This window comes from Canis aureus, chromosome 21 (genome assembly GCF_053574225.1).
Source record: "Canis aureus isolate CA01 chromosome 21, VMU_Caureus_v.1.0, whole genome shotgun sequence".
Taxonomy (NCBI): domain Eukaryota; kingdom Metazoa; phylum Chordata; class Mammalia; order Carnivora; family Canidae; genus Canis; species Canis aureus.
The window spans coordinates 1,114,970-1,132,306 of NC_135631.1; the positions used below are offsets into that span (position 1 = coordinate 1,114,970).

General features: G+C 60.4%; 1 protein-coding gene across 6 annotated transcripts in view; it reads left to right on the plus strand.

Moving 5' to 3' along the window:
- The window catches only part of DAGLA (diacylglycerol lipase alpha), a 61,992-nt gene extending 45,879 nt beyond the window's left edge, over positions 1 to 16,113 (plus strand). For 5 of the 6 annotated variants that reach the window (XM_077861888.1, XM_077861891.1, XM_077861890.1 and 2 more), the window contains 13 exons: positions 191 to 268; positions 1,989 to 2,113; positions 5,007 to 5,160; positions 5,560 to 5,643; positions 5,749 to 5,826; positions 6,405 to 6,485; positions 7,260 to 7,402; positions 7,729 to 7,797; positions 8,134 to 8,206; positions 9,484 to 9,680; positions 10,498 to 10,627; positions 11,113 to 11,300; positions 12,640 to 16,113. In XM_077861888.1, coding sequence (XP_077718014.1) covers positions 191 to 268; positions 1,989 to 2,113; positions 5,007 to 5,160; positions 5,560 to 5,643; positions 5,749 to 5,826; positions 6,405 to 6,485; positions 7,260 to 7,402; positions 7,729 to 7,797; positions 8,134 to 8,206; positions 9,484 to 9,680; positions 10,498 to 10,627; positions 11,113 to 11,300; positions 12,640 to 13,600 — 2,361 coding nt within the window. In that variant the 3' untranslated portion in view covers positions 13,601 to 16,113. The remainder of the gene's footprint in view (positions 1 to 190; positions 269 to 1,988; positions 2,114 to 5,006; positions 5,161 to 5,559; positions 5,644 to 5,748; positions 5,827 to 6,404; positions 6,486 to 7,259; positions 7,403 to 7,728; positions 7,798 to 8,133; positions 8,207 to 9,483; positions 9,681 to 10,497; positions 10,628 to 11,112; positions 11,301 to 12,639) is intronic. The other variant, XM_077861893.1, reaches the window with a different exon arrangement.
- Positions 16,114 to 17,337: the final 1,224 nt, after the last annotated feature.

Below are 17,337 nucleotides of genomic sequence, written 5' to 3' on the forward strand. Positions count from 1 at the left end.
ATTGATGCTTATGGTAGAAGGGGAGCAACTGGAAATGTGAGGAGACCTCAGATTTGAGAAGAACTAGAAACCACACCCTCCTTTGGGTGTTCAGGCCCTTGGGAAGCAGGCAGAGCCTGGGGGGCCTGGAGCACCTTTCCCAGCCACGCACCTGGACCCGGAGCAGCCACCTCCACGCATGGTTTTACAGGCGAACAACGACATTTTGACCTTCCTGTCTGGGATGCCAGTGACCAGAAACACCAAGTATCTCGACCTCAAGAACTCGGTTAGTCAAAACAGCCCGGGGCCCCTCTCCCTGTGCTGGGGTGGCCTGAGGAGAACACCTGCCCAATCCCCTGACAGTGCAGGCTACATCTGCTCCTCCGTGAAGCCTCCTGCAGCTCTCCATGGAGCCTGTCTCCTCAGTTCACACCCCTTCCCCCTGAGGACTGCCCCCATCACGTGGCTTCCATGGTCAGAGCCCTGGAATTGGCTTCCCCACGCTCAGCATGTTTGGTTCTGGCCCCTTGAGACTCTAAAGTGCCTCAAAGGGGTGAGCTGCTTATAGGGTTGCTGCTGCTGTCATCCTAAAAGGCAGCATGACATAACTCATTGGCTTCGAGCTTGTCTGAGCAACGGAACCTCTTCTCAGGCATCTGTACTAGAAACCCAGTGTTTCCCAGGGAAAGGTGGGGCCGGTCTTCTGGCCCAGGGAGGGCACTGTGTGGCCTGGGCTGAGACTGGCCAGCGGCCTTAGGAGCAAACTGATTCAGGGATGCATCAGCTCCGCCACCGTCACTGTGACCTTGAGCAAGTCCTCCATCCCCTCTGAGCCCGTTCCTGCATGGGTCATGGTGCTGGGCACACCTTCCACCCAGAGCTCTAGTGGGGAGGACCTGAGCCATTCTGAGTCTACTATCTCCATCGGGACTTAATAGGAAGGATTCCTCCCTTGTATCCAAATCTCCTAGAAAAGCCTCCAGTCTCTGCCTGTTCCCACCACCCAAGGCAGGTGTGTGTACCCCCGCTGCAGGTGGCCCAGTCCAGCTCCCGTGGGTCACTCTGGGCTCTCTCCCCACCTGAAGGGGGAGGGGGCGGAGGTGGGCCTCAGAGCCCTGAGGTGCTGGAGTCCCTGCCTGCCACTTGGGTAGATGGGCCAGCACCCCACCCTCCAGCCGGAGCAGCTCCGACCTGCAGGGAGGATAATTGCCTTCTCCAGCTTGTTCCTAAAGAGCAGACAGAGCTGGCCCGGGGAAGCTTCCAGCCCTCTGGGCCCTTATTAAGGTGCTACTTATTGCACTTCAGAAGATGACTAATCACCTGTTTTAACTTTTACAAGGTGACTAATCCCCCCTAAGTGCAGGAGCCCTCCAGTGCCTGGCACGCCCAGGACACCTGTGCCTCCTGCCTCCTTTGGGCTGATGACAGGAGCCAACGGCCTCAGACACTGGGTTTCAAACTGGCGCCTTTCTCGGCAGAGATCCCAGTCGGCTCCAGATGTCCCTGGGGAACCAAATGAATCTCCCCAGCTTTGCAGACAAAGAACCTGCAGGCTGAGATAGGGTTGATGACTTATCCCATCACCCAGTGTCTACAGGGTCAGATACCCCCCAGCTGGAGGGCCCAGGGCCTCTCAAGGCTAAACTTCCCTTGCCAGGCTTGATTGTGGAGGAGGGGTGATTACCACTCACCCCTTCTCTAGAAAACAGGCAAGGAAATCGATCCAGTGCTCCGAGTGTTTTTCTGTCCCCAAATCATTAATTCTGAGGTTGGAGCATCAGTACAGGTCCCAGGAGGCTTCGTGCTCTGGTTGCATGGAGATAATTAGGGAAATGCAATTATCATCTGGAGGAGCAGCCCTTCCTCCAAAGCAGGAGCAGGGTCAGGCCTGCAGTCCTTGGGGAGGCTAGAAGGGCCACTCCCTCCTCCACCCAGGGGAGCCATTCGGCCTACAGGCCGTAGGCAGGAAGGGCAAGAGGTGACCGCCTTTGCCTCCTTTCTTCCAGCAAGAGATGCTCCGCTATAAAGAGGTCTGCTACTACATGCTCTTTGCCCTGGCCGCTTACGGGTGGCCCATGTACCTGATGCGGAAGCCTGCCTGTGGCCTCTGTCAGCTGGCACGGTCCTGCTCGTGAGTACCCCTGCCCCATCCTTCCAGCTGGCCAGCATGTGTGGAGGAGCAGAGGTCCTGAGGCTGGGCCAGCCTGTGTGAGAGTCTCCCTAGACAGACTGTGCCTGCCCCCACCTCCCCTGTGGTCTGAGGCCTGCATTGCTTCTCTTCCCCACCACCTCTGGGCCTCGACCTTTCTAGTTCTGCATTCTCCTTAGGTGGGGAAGAGCTCAGGCTTTGGGATCACACAGTATTTGGCTTGAATCCAGACTTTGTCACTTACCACCTTGGGCAGGTCACCCTACCTCTGCAAGGCTCAGTTTCTTGATCTGTAAAATGGGGCTGGCAATACATACCTCCTGGAGTTGTTTTAAGAGGATTCCATGAGAGTCACCCAGCCTCTGGCTCTGCTAGTTCCCTCCTGTCCCTATCTGCCCCACTCAGCCACTCCCCTCTACCTACATCCTTCTTTCTGCTGTTCCTGACCTGTGCTCTGCCTTTCCCAGTCCATGGAGGCCTCTAGAGGGCATCGAGAAGGCCCTTTAGTGAAAGACTTTGAAGCTCTTCACAGGAAATTGGCAAGGCACCTGCCCCAGACCTGCCCACAAGCCCCATCTCTGGGGGCCGGGTGGACCCCCTGCTTTCCTAAGTGGGCCAGAGGAGGGCACAGTTCCAGGAGGGGAACTGGGCTTGGCGTCTCCACTCTCAGCCCAGCCCAGCCCAGACAGAAGGAAGGCTCCCTGGCTTCCTGGTCGAGAAAGGGTGGCACCCCATCTGTGACACCCCTGCTGCCACTGGGGCAGCCACACCCTTCCTGCAGTGCTCTTCATTTCTGGGGAGAGCTGGGTGGCTCTTGGGACCTTGTTCTTCCCATCCCCCAGTGACTCACAGAGTGAGTGGACCACCCTCCCCATGCCTTTCCACAGCTGGCATTCCTCCCAGTGTCCTTGGGCATCCCTGCCACTGCTGAGGAGCTTCTCAAAGTGAACACCAGACCAGGAGTCTGGAGACCTGGGCTCTGATAGGCCCTGCTCCGTTACCACTGGGACGGTGGGGACAACATCTATGCAGGCAGTGTCTGTCCCGCCGGCCCGTGTGGTATTTCAGAAGCCAGGGAACGGCTGGTAAGCTGGGCACTCAAGGTGATCTGCAGACAGGAGGGATGCTGCTGTCCGTCAGCTTCCCAGGGCTTTGAGGAGAAAGAAGACCATCCTCGAGTCCTGGTGTCTGTCCCTGAAGACACCAGTGGTGGCCACATACCAACTGCCTGAGAAAAGGAGTTGCTCGCAGACCCAGGCCAGCCCCCACTTGGCCCAAGTCTGTGGGAGCAGCCCCAGTGTGTGTTGAAGTGGTCACCCGCCCCAGGCCCGGTAGCTTCCAGGGGCTGGAGTTTTCTCAGTGAGGCCTCTCTTTTTTGGGGAGTATGTAACAGTCCCTTAGGTACTGCTTGGGTGAGGACAAAGTTCTCAGCATCACCAAAACTCAGGATTCTTAATAAAAATCTCCGCTGTCCTCTCAAGACAGCGGCCTGCAAGGGCATGCTCTAGGTCTGGCTCCAGGGCCCGATCTGCTGGGTGCTGACTCCCCCTGGTGGCCTGAGGAGCAGCTGCACCCCAGCAGGGTGCCCCCTCCGATGCTCAGCTGTTCATTTGGAGGAACCTACTATGTGCCTGGGGCTGGGGCTAAAGCTATAAACCAAGCAGAGCAAACCCTGTCCCGTGGAGCCACTGCCTGGTGGGGAGGTATGGACAGTACACAGACCAGGACACATAGCCGGTAGGAGCCATGGACGCTTTGGGGAAAAACAAGCCGGGTGTGTTGTCAGGCTGGGGAACTCTGGCAGGGCGCTGGCTGTGCTAGAGAAGGTATCCAGGTGGACCTCACTACAGCATCTGAGCAGAGGCCCGAAGGAAGGGAGAAGTCCTGCCATGCAGTCTGGCCGAGGCATCCAAGGGCTGGTAGGAGAGCCAGTGTGGCTGGAGGGAAGTCGGGGTCAGTGAGCCAGAGCACTGGGGCCAGAGGGGGAAGTGCCATTGCCCCTTGCAAGGACTCCAGCTTTTACAGTGGTTGAGAAGGGCGTCACTGTCGGGTTTTGAGTGAAGTGACGTGGCTTGACTTACATCTCAGAGGGTGACTCCAGCTGCCAATTGAGAATGTCAAGGGCAGGACACCTGGGTGGCTCAGTGGCTGAACGTCTGCCTTCAGCTCAGGGCGTGATCCTGGTCCTGGGATCGAGTCCCACATCAGGCTCCCTGCAAGGAGCCTGCTTCTCTCTCTATCTGCCTCTTTCTTTGTGTCCCTCATGAATAAAGAAATAAATAAAATCTTAAAAAAGAGAGAGAGAGAATGCTGAGGGCAAGAGTAGATGAGGGAGACCAGCCAGGAGGTCACCACAGCACTCCAAGGCAGAGATAATGGTGGAAGGGGTGGGCACGAGGGAAAGTGGTTGGAGTCTGTTCTGAATTTGAAGGCAGAATGAGCTGGTGACAGGCTGTGGGATGGGAGGTGGGACGAGGACCTGAAGCCAGCTCCAAGTACGGGGCTGGGCAATGAGCAGCCAGGCATGGAGGGCTCAGGGAGCATGCGGGGGGCGGGGGGGCTGGTGGGGACTGGGACCTGGAAAGATGACATGGGGGCATCTGGAGGCTGGGAGCAGGGCAGGTGGTTCTGTAGCTCAGAGGCGGTGCTTAATGCCAGAGACAGTGTCACTGTGGCCAGGGATGAGCCAGGGAGGCCACCAGTGAAGGAAGAGCAATCCAGGGGTGAGGTGGGGAGAGGGAGAGGCCCACCAGGTCCCCTGCTGCCAGGAGGCCAAGTAGAGTGAGGACTGTGGGACTCCTCGAGGGAGGTTCGAGAGAGGCTGGTGGGGACAGTTGCCCCCGGGGCCTCTGAGCCCCCTGCCACCCCTTGCCAGGTGCTGCCTGTGTCCCGCGCGGCCCCGCTTTGCCCCAGGAGTCACCATCGAGGAGGACAACTGCTGTGGCTGCAATGCCATTGCCATCCGGCGTCATTTCCTGGATGAGAACATGACTGCGGTGGACATAGTATACACCTCCTGCCATGACGCGGTGAGGGGCCACACGTCCTCCCCAGCCTTTGTCCTCTGTGGTCACAGGGGCAGGTGGGGCTGGGGCCTGGCCCCCCTCCCTTCCCCACAGCCTGGCCTGCTCCCCCTCCGGGGCTAGGAAGTGGTCCCAGACTACACCCAGCCCCAGGGCTTCTCAGCCCAGCCTTCTAGGGGACGGGATGGAGGGACTAAGCAGTGAAGCACTGTGGGGGGGGGGGGTGCAGTCTCTGTAGACTCTGCAGGCAGGACAGCAGCCATCAGGTGGGAGGGGAGCTGAGAATGCAGGGTCGGCTGTGTGCCAGGTGGGGAGGGATTCCTTGGCCGGGAGACCTGCTTAGGTCACTGCCCAAGCCTGGCCCCATCCCAGGGCCATTTGGCTCACAAGCCACCCTCATCCTAGGTCTATGAGACCCCCTTCTATGTGGCAGTGGACCATGACAAGAAGAAGGTGGTGATCAGTATCCGGGGAACCCTTTCCCCGAAGGTATGCTGCCCATGGCTCCCAGCCCACCCCTCCCAGTGCCCAAGGGGTGTGCCTCTCCCTTTCTGTCCTCCTCACCCCACCCCTCACCTGTCCTCTCTCCACAAGGATGCCTTGACAGACCTGACTGGTGATGCCGAGCGCCTCCCTGTGGAGGGGCACCATGGGACCTGGCTGGGACACAAGGTACTCCTCCTTCGGAGCCCCTGAAGCCCCTTGCCTTCTCTCCTCCCCTGCCAGCACTCAGACCCATCCTGTCGTTGGGATGGGGGTTCCCCCGGGAGAGATGGATCAGAGGAGTCTGGATTCATCTAGAAGGTCCACTGTGCCCTCCCCCCCCCCCCCCCCCCCCGCACAGTCCTGCCCAGCCCAGATCCTGTCCCAGAGGAGCCTGAAGAGGCAGCTGGGAAGAGACTGACTTACGTTACACACACAACTCTTTTGAGCCTCAGCTTTATCACCTGTGAAATGGAAATGATGTGGTAAAGTGTCCACAGCCCCCACAGCCAGGTTGCTAGGAGGGCCAAAGGGGAAACAGTTGGGACAGGATTGGTGAGTCTCCAGTCGCTGGTTTTGCTGGTCTCTAAAAGGCCTCCCTCCCAGGGCACCTGGTGGCGCATTCATTGAAGCGTCTGATTCTTGGTTTCGGCTCAGGTCACGAGCTAAGGGTCATGAGACCCAGCCCTGTGTCAGTCTCCTCGCTCAGCACAGAATCTGCTTAAGACTCTCTCTCTCCCTCCCTCTGCCCTCCCCCTGACGCCCAGGGAATGGTCCTCTCGGCTGAGTACATCAAGAAGAAGCTGGAGCAGGAGATGGTCCTGTCCCAGGCCTTTGGGCGAGACCTGGTGAGGCATTTTCCCTGCCAGGGAGCCCTGGCCATGCCAGCTCTGCCTCCCGCAAGGCAACACTGGGGGGCAGGGTGCCTACATGGTGGAGCTTCCCCCACCCCCTCTGACCCCTTCCTCTTTTGTACAAGCATTCCTTGGGCTCCCCTGTCCAGCCCCACCTGGTTATGAGCACCTACTCCATGCCAGAACTGGAACAAAAATGGCTCTGGCCAGGGGCTTCAAAATACCAAGCAGGCGACAAAGAAAAGTAATTACAGAGCCCACAGGAAGGAAGGGTGTTGGTTTGGTGGGAGCAATCTGGATCCTGCCCACCACCTGCTCCCTGGGCAGGCGATCCCCAAGGTGCTGCCAACTGCCCTTCCCAAAGCCAGGTAGTCCCTGGCCTCAGGAGGCCCCAGTCTGGTTGTTGGGGCACAGAAATTGGGGCACGCGAGCAAACGATTGTAATAGAAGAAACTCTCCCTGGAATGTACATTTATCACAGTGAAGCGTAATCACCGTACGTGAAGGTCTTCCACCAGTGTAGATGCTGCGAGCCTCTCCCGGCAAATCTGAAAGTGCTTCTCCAGGGTGATCCTCTGAACAAGATTTGGAAGGATGAGTAGGAGTCTGTTAGAAGGGTCTCCCCAAGAGGTTACGCCTGTGAGTCTAGGTTGGCTCTCCCTCTGCCCCGGCAGCCACACAGCACAGTGTCAGGATCGGGAAAGAACCTGACTGCTGTCAGCCCTCCACTCAGCGAGGCAGGGCTCTCCGCCTTCTCTTGGTTTTCAGGGCCGAGGAACCAAACACTACGGCCTGATTGTGGTGGGCCACTCCCTGGGTGCAGGCACCGCTGCTATCCTCTCCTTCTTGCTGCGCCCCCAGTATCCTACCCTCAAGTGCTTTGCGTACTCCCCGCCAGGGGGCCTGCTGAGGTGAGTCGCCTGGGGCCTGAGAGTTGGCTTGGGTAACAGGAGGGGCAAAAGACTTGGGAGCTGGCCTGGGCAGTCTGGCTTCTGGTCTGGGGGCCTGGGAATGGCCTGGTAAGTGGAGGGAGGGGTGCTCTGTCGAATGCCAGGCAGACTCCAGATCTACACCCGGTAAACCCTCACTGGTAGGAAGGGTGCAACAGGGAACAGGCAGCCCAGCCTGGCAGCTGTGGGCTCCCCAGAGGGCCTTGAATCCAAACACTCACTACAGGAGTGCTGGAGCAGGGCCCCGTCACCACCCCTGCCTGAGCACCCCCTGGCTTCCTTTGCAGTGAGGACGCCATGGAGTACTCCAAGGAATTTGTGACGGCTGTGGTTCTGGGCAAAGATCTTGTCCCCAGGCGAGTCGCAAGTCACAAGTGGCTCCCTCTCACCATGTCCTGGCCAGCTGTTCCTCCTTCCTCAGGGCCTCTTCCTCGGATTCCCATCTCCCAGGGGGATCCCAGAGCCTCCAGAGCGAGAGGACAGGTGGCCCCACCCTGCTTGGCCTCCCTTCCCTGGCTAGGTCCTGCTAAGCTGCAGACTCACCCCTACCCGCCCCTCCTACCCTGTGACCCTGGTGGCATGGTCTTCTCGATTCTGTGGCTGCCGTGTGCCTGCCCCGCTGCCCCCACGCCCCATACCTCTCCTGGTCCCTGGCCGGGCCAGGTTGATACCCAGCTTGCTTCCTTCCCCAGGATCGGCCTCTCCCAGCTGGAAGGCTTCCGCAGACAGCTCCTGGACGTCCTCCAGCGAAGCACCAAGCCCAAAGTGAGCCCCTGCCCCTCTGTCCTGCTCGGGCATGCTGGGCCTTGGGCACCTCATCTGTCTCATGCCTTGCCTATCCCTTGGCACAAAGCACAAGAGGGCCCAGCCATGAGAGGCCAGGCTGGGTGTGGCTGGTGTCCCAGGAACCCCAAGCCATCAAATTCCCAACACCTCCAGGCGCATCTCACCTCCCCCACCGCCCTGTCCTTGTACAGAGGGGGAAACCGAGGCCCAGAGCGGGCAAGGGACTTGCTTTTACTCACACACACTGTCAGGACTGGGACCAAGGGCTCCTGAGTCTTGGCCCCATCACCCAGAGCTGCCTAAAGTCAGGGAAAAGCAGGCCCGAGGCTCGGTGCTTCAAGCTTATGACAGCAAGTCCTCTGCTGAGCCCACGGCAGTTCCCCAGACTCCACAAGCCCGGATGCTCCCACTGGAGGGGGGCTGGGTGCAGTTTGTTGCGATGTTCCACTGTGGCTAAGGAGAGGCTCAGCCATGCCTCAGCCCTTATCAGGTGTCCGAGGACACAGGGGCCTCTTCCTGTGGCAAGCTGGCCTCAGTGTGCCAGGCAGGCAAGGGTTCTGTGGCCAGGGGCCCCAAGGCAGGCGGGAAGGGACTAACTTGGACCAGCAAGTCCTCTGTGAGCCCCAGGCTGGCCCCTGCCCCATTAACCATCATCTCTGCCCAGTTTGGACTGTTCCTAGTCTTGGTGCCCATGACCTTCCAGCAGGCAGGGCCGCGGGCCAGGCACCAGTTGGCAGGGCGGGCAGGGCAACAAAGCCTTAGGGGGCCAGGCCTGCCTGCAGGAGTCTGGTTCCGGAAGGTAGAACTGCTCCTGTCAGCCCCAGGCCTGTGCGCTCGTCAGGCCCAGGAGGCCAGGGGGCTGGGAGCCAACCCAGACGTGGCCAGGCCTCATAGGTACAGCTGGACTAAACTTCGGGCTGTGCAATGTCTCCAGCGAAATGACCTAGAACAATCCTTTCCCTTTGCTGGGCTGTTTCCCCTTCCTCCAGATAAGGCCTTGACTGGTCTTCCAGCCCTGTTCTAGCCCTAAAATTCAACACTGTCATGTCACCTGTCCTTGGCATCTTTTCAGCCATCATGGCCACCATATGCCTTAGCCAGTGCCTCTTCAGGAGGGCACTGTTCTTCCCATGTCCCACGGCCATCCCAGCTCCCACCTGTTACCTCCGAACCCCCTTCTGAGGACCCTTCTGCCGCTGCCCACCCAGCCAGCCCTGCTCAGCTCTGTCCTCATCTCCCCACCTTGCCCTGCACAGTGGCGAATTATTGTGGGGGCCACCAAATGTATCCCCAAGTCGGAGCTGCCCGAGGAGGTTGAGGTGGCCACCCTCTCTAGTACACGGCTCTGGACCCACCCCAGCGACCTGACCATCGCCCTGTCAGCCAGCACCCCTCTCTACCCACCCGGCCGCATCATTCACGTGGTCCATAACCACCCAGCAGAGCAGTGCTGGTAGGTGCTGCATGCGATCCTGGGCAGCTGGGGTGTAGGGGATGGGGCTGTGGTCCTGCTTTGTCTCCCCCTGGGACTGGGGGCAGAGGCTGGGAGATGATGGCCTAGGACGCGGGGGCGGGGGTGTCTCCTTTGGGCCTGGAAATGAAATAAAAGACCAGTCCAGAGCAGGACCCCAGGCTCTTCTCTTGACAGCCCCAGCCTTTGTCCCCAGTGTCAGGCCTTCCCTGGTGTCCCCACTTATGGTCCTTTTCAAAGCAGATGCCCTGGAGGGGTCACCCTGAGACCTCAGTGGTCACTTGGCATCCCCTCTGGGATTAGTTGGCAGCAGGGGGGCCGGGAGGGTGGTAGGAGAGAGATGTGGGCCAGTAGTACATAGGCCTCTCCCACTTCATACTCTTTCAGAGGGTGGGGCTTGGACCCTCTGGCCCAGTGACAGAAGGCTTGTGGGCCGGGCCTCTCCCAGGCACAGGCAGGTAGTAGGGTGTGTAGGGACTATGGCTGAGGCTCATTTGACATAAATGTTCCTGGGCAGCCCTGGGGGGGCTTTAGCGCCACCTTCAGCCGAGGGCGTGATCCTGAAGACCACCCGGGATCGAGTCCCACATTGGGGTCCCTGCATGGAGCCTGCTTCTCCCTCTGCCTCTCTCTCTCTCTCTCTCTATCTCTATGGGTCTCTCACTAATAAATAAGTAAAATCTTTAAAAAAATGTTCCTGGCTCCCGTGGGGGTAGGGGTAAGGGCTCAGGGTGAGGCAGGAGCAGGGAGCCCAGGGACCACCCACCCTCAGCTTCCCTCCGGTCCCTCTGCCCTCCAGCTGCTGTGAGCAGGAGGAGCCCACATACTTCGCCATCTGGGGCGACAACAAGGCCTTCAATGAAGTGATCATCTCGCCGGCCATGCTGCATGAGCACCTCCCCTATGTGGTCATGGAGGGGCTCAACAAGGTGAGCCCCTGGGCAGCCTGGGCACTGACGCCTCATTAGAACCCTGCAGCGCTCTGCTGGCCGCACCTCCGTCCACGTGGGACAGGCAAGGGTGCGGACGCTCCGGGAAGTGGTCAGAACTTGTGTTCTGGCCCCCGCACCCCTGCTGTCCACACCACCAGGTGGGCCCCACGGCGGGGAGGGGTCTGTCTGGGAGACCCCCAGGGACCTGGCCCTTGACAGATGCACAGCCAAGCAGGGGCATCCACAGACATCACCTGGCTGCAGAAAGCCCGGCCGTAGGGAAGAAGGCCAACTCGGCCCATCTGTGGGCCAGGCATGATTACAGGGCCAGTCCCGGGCCTTCCTGGTGGAGCAGGGACCTGGGCTCCTCAGCAGGCATGGGGCTCAGCCCACCACATGCGAGTCTGGCCTGTTGCCCTCTGCCCCCACATGTGATTGTCACCCCTCCACCACCACCACCAGCTTGCCCGACCTGTCCCCAGGTGCTGGAGAACTACAACAAGGGGAAGACAGCCCTGCTTTCTGCTGCTAAGGTCATGGTGAGCCCCACTGAGGTGGACCTGACTCCTGAGCTCATCTTCCAACAGCAGCCGCTGCCAACAGGGCCTCCCTTGCCCACCGGCCTGGCCCTGGAGCTTCCCACCACGGACCACCGAAATAGCAGCGTCAGGTGAGCCCTGTTGCACAGCCCCACCCTGTGTGTTCCAAGCTTGAATGCCTTTGTACACATATACATGCACGTGCTAGCCCCACTGGTGTTCGCACAGCTCTGCACTCATGTGCAGGAGGACTTGACGGTGCCCCTCTGCTTGCAGTCGCCGGGGCTGCTCCCGTTGCCCACAGCTTGCCTTCACTGAAGCCCACGTGGGATAGTGGCCTTCTAGGGATGCACAGACCCGGAGCCACAAGCACACAGGTTCCCTCATGGCCGTGTAGCTCCAAACAGGTGGATGCCCGTGTGCTTATATACACACACACGTGTGTATTTGTAGTGACACTTACACATGCACATACATATGTGTTCATAAACGGTAGCTCTCCGCGCAGAGAGCCCCACGCAGGCATGCTCCTGGGTAGGACATCCAGCAAGTCAGAGGCTGAGACGCGCACACGGCATGCCAGGATGGCGGCCGTGCACCGGAGTGCAGGAGTGCACCTGTACGCACACGGAGCCACACAGACACATATTTGGGCCACCTGCCGTACCGACGCCTGGTTTGCACACTCTACACATGACACAGAGCCATGCGCCCTTGCTCCCAGACCCACACACATTCCATATTCACACACACTCTTACTGGGGTTATCTCTTAAAGGGTGGCTCCTGGGGGGTAGGAGTCTTCCTGCTTCTCTGGGACCCTTCCAGCCCAGGTCACAGATTTGGCCAGGAGGCTGCTCCAAAGGGTGGTCGCCAGATCCAGGCTCTTGGTGGGGACACCTGGACATCCCTCCTTGCCGTTGGTGCGTTTCCAGCGCATGCCCACAGGAGGGAACCAGTGTGCACCGGCAGCAGTTGTTGCATTCCTCCCCCCACACACTTCCCATTTCCCTGTTCTTCCAGCGGGGGTTCTGGGGGTTCTAACCCGTGGCCCAGCTGGGAGGGACTGCAGTGTGAGGAAGAAAGCCAGCTCAGCCCCCAGAGAGGCACCAAGGGGTGCTGCCCTGAGGGAACCAGTGGGGGCGGCCCTGGGCAGCGGTCACTCCCATTCCCCTCTCCCCTCCCCCCATGGCCTGCTGAGTGGCCTGGGGCAGCCGCTGTCTCTGGGCTCCAGGCTCCTTCGGCCTTCAGTGCCCCCACCCACAGCATCAGCCCTTTTGCCTTCTGTCCTGGGCTCTTGCCAGTTGCTTTTTAAAAATAAGGGTCTCTGCCCAACGCTCTTGAATGACCGCTAAGTTAACTCTCCCCTCCTCCCCTCCCCAAGCTCCCTGCAGCCCGGGAGGGGAGGGGGGCCTGTGTCTCTGCCTTTCCTGAGTCTCTCCCCGCTCACACACCTCCCCCGCCCCCGTAGGAGCAAGTCCCAGTCTGAGATGAGCCTGGAGGGCTTTTCGGAGGGGCGGCTGCTGTCCCCGGTGGTGGCGGCAGCGGTGACCCGCCAGGACCCCGTGGAGCTGCTGCTACTGTCTACCCAGGAGCGGCTGGCAGCGGAGCTGCAGGCCCGGCGGGCACCCCTGGCCACCATGGAGAGCCTGTCCGACACGGAGTCCCTGTACAGCTTCGACTCCCGCCGCTCCTCGGGCTTCCGCAGCATCCGCGGCTCACCCAGCCTCCATGCTGTGCTGGAGCGCGACGAGGGCCACCTCTTCTACATCGACCCCACCATCCCTGAGGAGAACCCGTCCCTGAGCTCGCGCACGGAGCTGCTGGCGGCCGACAGCCTGTCCAAGCACTCACAGGACACGCAACCCCTGGAGGCAGCCCTGGGCAGCGGGGGCGTCACCCCCCAGCGGCCCCCCAGCGTGGTGGCCAATGACCAGGAGGAGGAGGAGGGGGGCGGGGGCGGGGGGGTGGCCCCCGGGGGAGAGTTGGCGCTGCACAACGGGCGCCTGGGGGACTCGCCCAGCCCTCAGGTGCTAGAGTTCGCCGAGTTCATCGACAGCCTCTTCAACCTAGACAGTAAGAGCAGTTCCTTGCAGGACCTCTACTGCATGGTGGTGCCCGAGAGCCCCACCAGCGACTATGCTGAGGGCCCCAAGTCCCCCAGCCAGCAAGAGATCCTGCTCCGTGCCCAGTTTGAGCCCAACCTGGTGCCCAAGCCCCCGAGGCTCTTCGCTGGCTCAGCCGACCCCTCCTCGGGCATCTCACTCTCTCCCTCCTTCCCGCTCAGCTCCTCGGGTGAGCTCATGGACCTGACACCCACAGGTCTCAGCAGCCAGGAGTGCCTGGCAGTGGACAAGATCCGGACTTCCACCCCCACCGGCCACGGGCCCGGCCCCGCCAAGCCAGACGACCTGGTTATCTCAGCACGCTAGCACCCCAGGAGTGGCTGCCGGCCGAGGCCCAGGCCAGAGCAGGTGGCCCCTCAGGCTCCTGGTGGCTGCCCCCAGGGCCAGGCTGCTTTGTGGAGAGGCCCCTAGGAGCCAGTTTAGCCTCAGGCATGGGGCACTGCTGCTGAGCTGGGGGTCCGCATCCCTACCTCAGCTTAGGACCACCAGGTGGCCCGGATCTAGGTCCTCCAGACTGGGGAGAAGGTGAAGCAGGGAGAAGCCTGGGGCAGCCTGCTAAGTGGGCAGGGCAGCACTGGCCCCTCAGCCTGACTACGCCACAGGATGGCCAATGGGCATGCTGACTCCCCATCACTGCCCTCTGCTGCTCTCACAGGGCCGAGATGGAGAGCAGCCCTCTCCCCACACCTTCACCTTTGTGGCCCAGGCTGGCAGCTGCCCTGGCCACCTCCCCTAGATCTGGTGCCTGCTGGCCAGCCCCCTGGGATAACCCCACACCAAGGTGGCCCGCAGTGCTGTGTATGTTTACAGATGCTGCTGGGCTGGGCTCAGGATGTGTCCTGGGCTTGCAAGCCCCCTCCCGCCAACCCCTCACCCCAGCCTCTTCCTGTGTTTTGAGCAGGGAGGGGAAGCAGCCTGACTGCACAGAGCCCAGGGCAGCCACGGGGCCTGGAGGAGGGTGAGGTCAAGACTACCCCTCCTCTGCTTGGTGCCCGTCATGTCGATCCTTCTGGCAGCAGGTCCTGGGCACCCTGGCTTGCCCCATCTGCCTGTTACTTCCTAGCTTGCCTTCTATCCTCCAGGGATCCCGGCCACTCACAGGGTGGAAGGCACAGGTGTGACCACTCCTGGCTGCAGAGTCCGTGCCCTGGGAAGAAGGAGGGCGCCCAAATCCCCCTTCCTCTGAGGGCCCCATGTAACCCCTTTATATCACCCCTCTTCCCCCACCCAAGCAGCCTCAGGCCCTGGGATCTAAAACCACACATGCCTCAGCTCCTCCTCACTGGCCTGAGCTCTCTCCTGGTGGTAGGGCTTTCTTCCCTCCCACCCTTGAGGTCCTGTTGGCAGGAAATGGGGCCAAGAGTGGGGAGTTGTGGGACTTGGCTAAAGGGGGAGCAGGAGGGCCAGAGGCTCTGGGGCTTTCCCGGTTTAGCCGGAAGCCGCCACAGCCCCTGCTTGAGGGGGGTTCCTTCCCTGCTAGTTTGGGGGGGGCAAGGGGAGTTGGAGAGTGGCCTGTCCCCAGAAGCCGTGGGTAGAAGGTTGTGCATGCGTGGGGCATGTCTGTGCATGTGCATGAGTGTGCGCCACTCCTGAGGAAGGGGCTGCTGGGGGCACCCACCCACTGCACCCCACCTGCCCTGCCTGCTTGCTACCCCTCCCCAGCCCACCAAGAAAATAAACTAGGATGGGGGCCTGTGCACAGGGGGCCATAGGATGAGCTCAGTTTCAGACATCGCCATCCCCCTTGTCCTACTTGTGGCTCTGACCCCGGGTTTGGAAAACGTGTGTGCTCAGGCGCTAACTGCCCGCTTGTGCCTTCGTCTCCTCGGAGGCATACTCCCCCATGCTGGCCCCTCCACGGCTTCTCCGGGGTGCCCCCCAAGCTCATGAACACTGGTGTCTTGGCCTGTCCTGACCACCCCCATCCCTGTCCCACACAGCTGGGACTGGCTTGGACGCTGCTCTGGGACCCCTGCCCACCCTGACAGATGGAGGCAGAGACCTGGGGTCTGGGCCTCCCTCTCTGACACCCACCCCTCACGAGACTCTAGGACGCCCCTGCTGAGGGGCCCGCTGCTGGCAGAGCCTGGGCCCAGCAGAAGATGGAATCAGTGGCTCTCAGAGTTTAAAAAAAAAAAAAAAAAACCATCATAAATCAGAGTAAAGTTCCAACAAGCACCTCAGCCAATTATAGGGAGAGACTCAGTGTCTGGCCTTTTAATTCCTCTTCTGCCAGGGTGGGCCCTGGCACCTCTAAGGGGGCGTGGTACCCACCCACGCCCAGAACTGAGCCATCAGGGACAGACTCCCCACCGCCAGGGCTGCAGCCACCCAGGGTTACAGACTTGGGGCTGAGGCAGGCTCGGACTCAGCCCTGGATGCCCCAGGGTCAGCCCACCCCAAACCCACCCCCTGCCCGCCACACTCCTGATGATAGGCCCGACCCACCCCTCTCCTTCCCCACACCACACCTGGGGGAGTCTGAGCCACCCCCCTCAGCCCAGCAAGGCTCAGACCCACGCCCACTCTATCCCCCAGACTGCAGCACAAACTTCCCCAGCCGTGAGCTGGCCTGTTCTCCTAAGGGGCCTGGGTGACCTCTATATGCAATCGGTAGTGAGCAGCTGGGCCGCACAGACACTCAGGCACTGTACGTGCCATTCCCCTATGACTTTTTGTACTTACTGTATGAAAGATCCAAACTAATATTGCTGTAAAAAGGAGAGACTAATTAATATAGCTTATTCTATAAATATGTCTGTATATAACGGTTTCTGTATATTGTATAGAGCTGTGTATAAACTGGATGTAGGAACGTGCTGGCTGCCTCGAGTAAGCTCTCTTCCTGGCAGGTGGGGATGGGCTGGGGGCTTCCTGCTGATGTCAGTGGTGGGCAGGGACCTTGAGACGGGCGCTCACTGCTGTCAAGCCCTGATCTAGGACCACACTTTGAGTCGCAGTGAGGGCCCAGAAGACCCTCAAAGCCCCACACGAATGGGGGCAGTCCCTTGTTGAGCTCTGCTCATGTGAAGGATGACCCAGGGCATCCACGTTCAGGACCTCATCGGGGCCTTGAAAGATGGGACTCGTCAGCCCTTCTCCTTCCTGAGGGGGTCTGGGGCGCAGAGAGGGTAAGTAAGCTTCCCAAGACCACAGAGCTAGCATGTGGGGTACCGGGCTGGTCTGATGGTTCCCACCCCTTAACCCCAAGGCAGAACTAGACAGAGGGGGAAGGACTCCACTAAAGCCCCCCAGCAGGGTAGCACTGAAATGCAAGGGCCACTGGAAACCTTTGCTGAGTGCTTCTTTGGGAGGGTGCAAAATAGCTGGCCAGGCCCACCCAGGGCAGCCAAGGGCCCACCCGAGGGCTCCAGGGCTCCGGAACAGCGGGGCCTGGGGAGCGGCTTTCAGGGCCAGCAGGCAGCTTGCTGTTGCACCTGCGTCTCCCCACAGCAGGCGGCGCTGTTCCCCCAGCCAGTCCCGAGGGATGTGGAATGGGCACTGACCCAGCTAAACTTTGACCTGACCTTGACCCTCTCCTCTCCCTTCCCCTCCTGAGTCCAGAGCCACCCTACTTGTGAAATTCTAGGGGAAGGTGATAGAACAGTGCCTTGGCTCCACCCCCAGCCTCTTGAACAGAAGAGGCCCAAAGACAGCAAGGACCTGTGTGCGGGGACAGTTGTTGGACCAGAATCCGGGCCTCCTGGCTGAGGACTCTGGCCTCCACCCTCACTTTGTGGTTTTGCGAGGTTCTTCCTCAGAAATTCAGTCTCACTGTGTTTGCAAACTATCCTGTCCAACTGGTGGAGCAGAAGCAGAAGATACTGAGGGCCAGAGAAGTTCTGTGACTCGCCCAAGGTCACACAGCCAGGCTGTGGGGAAGGGCTGGAGCAACCTGTGCTTCCCATCCCCTTGCAGGCCGTGTGGATGGCCCATCCACTTCAGCTGGTGAGGAGGTGGGAGAGAGGTTGTCCTGCAGGGCTTCCCCCGCCCGTCTCACCCGAGTCGGTGGGACGAAGCCACACTGCCAGCCTCACTGACGC